The sequence below is a fragment of the Triticum dicoccoides genome, chromosome 1A, assembly GCF_002162155.2.
Source record: "Triticum dicoccoides isolate Atlit2015 ecotype Zavitan chromosome 1A, WEW_v2.0, whole genome shotgun sequence".
NCBI lineage: Eukaryota > Viridiplantae > Streptophyta > Magnoliopsida > Poales > Poaceae > Triticum > Triticum dicoccoides.
In genome coordinates this window covers 288917853-288924225 of record NC_041380.1, presented here as the reverse complement: position 1 = coordinate 288924225, position 6373 = coordinate 288917853, and the positions used below count along the sequence as shown (strand labels likewise).

At 42.5% G+C, this 6373-nt stretch overlaps 1 protein-coding gene across 1 annotated transcript in view; it reads left to right on the top strand.

The window, feature by feature from the left end:
- The first annotated feature begins 5917 nt into the window (after positions 1–5917).
- The window catches only part of LOC119352815, a 5554-nt gene continuing 5098 nt past the window's right edge, over positions 5918–6373 (top strand). Inside the window, exon 1 of the mRNA XM_037619403.1 lies at positions 5918–6337. Within this exon, the coding sequence (XP_037475300.1) occupies positions 5918–6337 (420 nt within the window). The remainder of the gene's footprint in view (positions 6338–6373) is intronic.

Here is a 6373-nt window from a genome sequence, read left to right as displayed (position 1 = left end):
CGCACTCTTTATTATCTTGCAAACCTATCCAACAACACCTACAAAGCACTTCTAGTTTCATACTTGTTCTATGTAAAGCGAACGTCAAGCATGCGTAGAGTTGTATCGGTGGTCGATAGAACTTGAGGGAATATTTGTTCTACCTTTAGCTCCTCGTTGGGTTCGACACTCTTACTTATCGAAAACTGTTGCAACCCCCTATACTTGTGGATTATCAAGACCTTTTTCTGGCGCCGTTGCCGGGGAGCAATAGCGTGGGGTGAATATTCTCGTGTGTGCTTGTTTGCTTTATCACTAAGTAATTTTTATTTGCTATTCTTAGTTGTTTTCTATCTTTAGTTATGGGTAGGAAACACAAAATACCAAAAATATTAGTTGTACCTACTAAACCAATGGTTGAAGAACCACTCAAAATCTATCACACTGCTAAAGCTTTTTACTCGGATCATCTTCGATCCCTTTGTGCTCGTGCCGAAACCCCAACTAGCTTAGTTGAGGGCAAATCTTTAGATGAGCATGCTTGTTATGTGCGACACCGTATATCTGAAAAAGGGAAATTATTATGGAGTCAAATTCAACGTTTGCAATTCTATGCTTGGAATGTATGTGAATTATATGATTTTACTTGCTGTTCTGAAAACCCTAAGAAACACATTCCCTACCAATGTGAGTTTATTGATAATGGAATCTTATCTTCTTATGCTAAAGGTGTTCATAGTTACTATGATGTTCAACAAATTGAAGAATTTGTTGCTTTTGAGGGTGCTTATGAAATTGCTTATTTGATTGAAAAGTATGATGCTACTTTTCACAAATCTGAAAATTTTGCTATACTTAAATATTGCTATGATAATTATGCTTCTAATAGCTATGTTAAACAATATATTGAGAAATACTCCGCTGTCCAAGAAGACACTAATATTTTGCAGGAGTCTATGGAAGAAGAAATTGATGAAACTGTGAGCTCATTGGATGAAAAAGATGAGGAGGAGAGCGAAGAACAAAAGGAGGAAGAGCGGATTGATCACCCATGCCCACCTTCTAATGAGAGTAACTCTTCAACTCATACATTGTTTAATTCCCCTTCGTGCTTACCAAAGGATGAATATTATGATAATTGCTATGATCCCGTCGATTCTTTTGAAATATCCCTTTTTGATGATGCTTGCTATACTTGTGGCCAAGATGCCAATATGAATTATGCTTATGGAGATGAACTTTCTATAGTTCCTTATGTTAAACATGAAATTGTTGCTATTGCACCCACACATGATAGTCCTATCATCTTTTTGAATTCTCCCGACTACACTATATCAGAGAAGTTTGCACTTATTAAGGATTATATTGATGGGTTGCCTTTTACTGTTACACATGATGATTTTAATGAATATAATATGCATGTGCTTGCTGCTCCTACTTGCAATTATTATGAGAGAGGAACTATATCTCCACCTCTCTATACTTCCCACATGATAAAATTGCAAGAAAATGTTTATACTATGCATTGGCCTTTACTAGGTGTGCATGAATTATTCTTTTATGACATGCCGATGCATAGGAAGAGGGTTAGACTTCGTCATTGCTTGATATATGTTGCTTTGTGCTCACTACTAAATTACAAATCATTGTTAATTAAAATTGGCTTTGATATACCTTGGGATCCGGGTGGATCCATTACTTGAGCACTATATGCCTAGCTTAATGGCTTTAAAGAAAGCGCTGCCAGGGAGACAACCCGGAAGTTTTAGAGAGTCATTTATTTCTGTTGAATGCTTTCATATAGTTTAAAAACAACAAAAATAAAGAGGGGAACCCAAAACTTTTCAAAAAGGAAAGTGAAAATGAGAAAGACAAGCACTGTTGAAGTGGGAGAGCTCCTTGAACTTTGTTCATGCTCACGACAACTTTGTGAATCTTGATTACAGAAAATTTTCAACAAAAATAATTATCCCCTTGTACAATTCCATTGTATTATAAAAATAATGTGCCAAGGTTTGCCTTTAGGATGTTTACATTTGCTTGATGGTTTGTACGGTGCAGGACAGAAACTTTGTCTGTAGTGCACAATTTTACATTTTAGCTGGAACGTCAAATGGTTATGATTCTTTTTGCACTGTTTTCCTATACAAATTGTTTATTTTTCCTAATTTTGGTACAATTTTTCAAGTATCAGAAGTATGGTGAATGTTCAGATTGCTACAGACTATTCTGTTTTAGACAAATTCTGTTTTTGATGCATAGTTTGCTTGTTTTGATGAAACTATCAACTTATATCAGTGGATTAAGCCATGAAAAATTTATACTACAGTAGATACAATGCAAAAACAAAATATGAATTGGTTTGCAACAGTACTTATAGTGGTGATTTGCTTTATTATACTAACGGATCTTACCGAGTTTTCTGTTGAAGTTTTGTGTGGATGAAGTGTTCGATGATTGAGAAGGTTTCGATGTGAGAAGAAGGAAGAGAGGCAAAAGCTCAAGCTTGGGGATGCCCGAGGCACCCCAAGTAAATATTCAAGGAGACTCAAGCGTCTAAGCTTGGGGATGCTGGGGAAGCATCCCCTCTTTCTTCAACAAATATCGGTATGTTTTCAGATTCGTTTTGTTCATACGATATGTGCAATCTTGGAGTATCTTTTGCATCTAGTTTTCATTTTTTTTATGCACCATGCTGGTATGAGATAATCCTTTGTTGATTTATAGAATGCTCTTTGCACTTCACTTATATCTTTTGAGTATGGCTTTATAGAATGCTTCATGTGCTTCACTTATATCATTTGAAGTTTGGATTGCATGTTTCTCTTTACATAGACAACCGCCATTTGTAGAATGCTCTTTTACTTCACTTATATTTATTAGAGCACGGGCATATCTTTTGTATAAAGAATTAAACTCTCTTGCTTCACTTATATCTATTTAGAGAGATGACAGGAATTAGTCATTCACATGGTTAGTCATAAAATCCTACATAAAACTTGTAGATCACTGAATATAATATGTTTGATTCCTTGCAATAGTTTTGCAATATAAATGTGGTGATGTTAGAGTCATGCTAGTCGAGTAATTGTGAAATTAAGAAATACTTGTGTTGAGGTTTGCAAGTCCCGTAGCATGCACGTATGGTGAACCGTTATGTAACGAAGTTGGAGCATGAGGTGTTTATTGATTGTCTTCCTTATGAGTGGCGGTCGGGGACGAGCGATGGTCTTTTCCTACCAATCTATCCCCCCTAGGAGCATGCGTGTAGTACTTTGTTTCGATGACTAATAGATTTTTGCAATAAGTATGTGAGTTCTTTATGACTAATGTTGAGTCCATGGATTATACGCACTCTTACCCTTTCACCATTGCTAGCCTCTCTAGTACTGCGCAACTTTCGCCGGTACCATAAACTCACCATATACCTTCCTCAAAACAGCCACCATACCTACCTATCATGGCATTTTCATAGCCATTTCGAGATATATTGCCATGCAACTTCCATCATCATCATATACATGACTCGAGCATCATTGTCATATTGCTTTGCATGATCGTAAGATAGCTAGTATGATGTTTTCATGGCTTGTCCGTTTTTTGATGTCATTGCTACGCTAGATCATTGCATATCCCGGTACACCGCCGGAGGCATTCATATAGAGTCATATCTTTGTTTTAGTATCGAGTTGTAATATTGAGTTGTAAGTAAATAAAAGTGTGATGATCATCATTATTAAAGCATTGCCCCAGTGAGAAAAGGATGATGGAGACTATGATTCCCCACAAGTCGGGATGAGACTCCGGACGAAAAAATAATAATAAAAAAATAAAAAAAAATAAAAAAAGAGAAAGGCCAAAAAAAGAGAAGGCCCAAAAAAGAGAAAAAAAAACAAAAAATGAGAAAAAAGAGAGAAGGGACAGTGCTACTATCCTTTTACCACACTTGTGCTTCAAAGTAGCACCATGATCTTTATATAGAGAGTCTCTTGAGTTGTCACTTTCATATACTAGTGAGAATTTTCATCTAGTAAAACTACTCCCTAGCCTCCCGGGTCGCTTCACGCGACTCCGGGGCGCCGTCGCGGCCACCTCGGAAGCCCTCCCACGGAGCGCCGTTCACCACGCCGCCGCCGGAGGAGGCCGGCCGCCCGGCGGACGGCGGCGGCGGGGCATCTCCGGCCTCTTCTTTTCCTTCTGTTCTTCCCCTTGGCGGTCAACTTCCGATCTGGCCGCTGGCTTTAGGATCTGTCCATGGCTTGCCTCCCGATCTGGCGGCTACCTTGTGATTCTGGCCTTCCGATCTAAATGAAGTCCATGGTCTGGAGTACGGGGCTGGTGCGTGGATGCATCCACACGGCTGCTTAAGATGTGCACGTGCATGCAGATGCTCGGCAGCCGTCCAGGCGGCCGGTTACACATGGTCATGGCTGCCTGGAGTCTTGCTGTGCAGTGGCATGGTCGGGTCTTCACTACTAGGCGGAGTTCCTGGCTGAGTGCGCCGGCGGCTAATTGTCGCAGTGTGGCAGATCTGCTTTGATTGCGTCACCGGGAATTAGATCCGGTATGGCGGCGGCCTCGCTGCCGATTGCGGTCACCATCAAAAGATTCTGAGAGTTTCGTCTCCGTAGATTTGGTGGTTGACTTCGGCGGCGAGATGCAAACTATGGACGAAGTCTTGATGCAAAGGGATGGTTGTGCGGCGGTGGTGGTCACATCACATGTAGCTGCTGGGATTGTGGAAAAGTGGTGGTGACAACACATGAATGACTTTGATGGTGGTGCTACTTGAGCACCCAGTCTTGAGCTCTGGGGTGAAAGCCTAGGTCTGACCCGAGTTGGGTATACCTGGCAATGGCGATACTTTTACGTCGTTACCTTGTTGAAGGCATTGTTCAGAATGCTCGGACTGATTCTTCAGGGTGAAAACCTAGATTGTAGCCTTGGGTGGCTGGATCCGGTGACGGTGGCACTTGAGTGTCGCTCCCTTCTTGAAGGTGTTGCTGTTGAAGAACCTCGTCGTCCGAGTGATGTCATGACATGGTCGGTGCAGATATGGTCATTGTTATAGTTTGTCGATTCAGGATCTGATCGCTTTGGAGTTTTTTTTCCTCGCCTACATGCATAGCTTTGGTCTTATATGACTTTGCTATTTGCAGGCGTGTTTTTGTGCGTGTGCTGGTGTTGGCTGTGTGCATCCTAACTATGCAGAGGCCGGGTGTGTGCTCATCATGTTTGTATCTTCTTGATGCTTTATTTTGAGTTAATAAAATTCACCCTTTATCGAAAAAAATATTCTGATGATGGGCTTCCTCAAATGCCCGAGGTCTCCATGAGCAAGCAAGTTGGATGCACACCCACTTAGTTTCAGTTTGAGCTTTCATACACTTATAGCTCTAGTGCATCCGTTGCATGACAATCCCTACTCACTCACATTGATATATATTGATGGGCATCTCCATAGCCCGTTGATACGCCTAGTTGATGTGAGACTATCTTCTCCTTTTTGTCTTCTCCACAACCACCATTTTGTTCCACCTATAGTGCTATGTCCATGGCTCACGCTCATGTATTGCGTGAAGATTGAAAAAGTTTTGAGAATGTCAAAAGTATGAAACAATTGCTTGGCTTGTCATCGAGGTTGTGCATGATTTAAATACTTTGTGTGGTGAAGATAGAGCATAGCCAGACTATATGATTTTGTAGGGATAACTTTCTTTGGTCATGTTATTTTGAGAAGAAATGATTACTTTATTAGTAGGCTTGAAGTATTATTTAAAACAATACAGAGACTATCCAACTCACTTGGAGAATGCTCCCTCGATCAGTTCCTTCACTGGCTGTTGGATCTGGCCATTTAGAGTGTATGAGCCGTGAGATCTTTACCTGCTGTTAAATCCGATTTCACCTCGCGGTCGTTTCTGCCGTCCAATAACTGATGGGCTCGCGCCACGTGTTTATTGGCTGGGTTGATCGATCTCGGGTGGAAAAGGCTTTCGCCCAATCCCCGCGCGCGCTCCGCTCCCAATCCTGGTCGCGGAGTTGCTGCGTCAGAGCCCACACCCGCACCAACCCTAGCCGCCACACCTCTCCTTCCTCCCTTGCTCGACAGCGCTGCACCCCCTCCCTCCTTGCTGCTCGTCCGGATAGCCGCCGGCCGCCGCATCCCTTCTCCCCCTTCCTCCTCCTTCCTCCTTCCCGCTGGCGCCGACGAGCGCGACACGCCCTCCTCCGGTCCTTCCTCCCCCCCCCCGCAGCCAGGAGTCGAGCCCTCGTCGTGAGGAAACCACGGAAGGAGGAGCTCAACCGGGCGTCGCCGGCCGGAGAAGGAGGACAGTCGCGGATGCCTGCCAAGGAGGTGGATCGGCTCGCCTCCGTCGTCAATGCAGCCGCC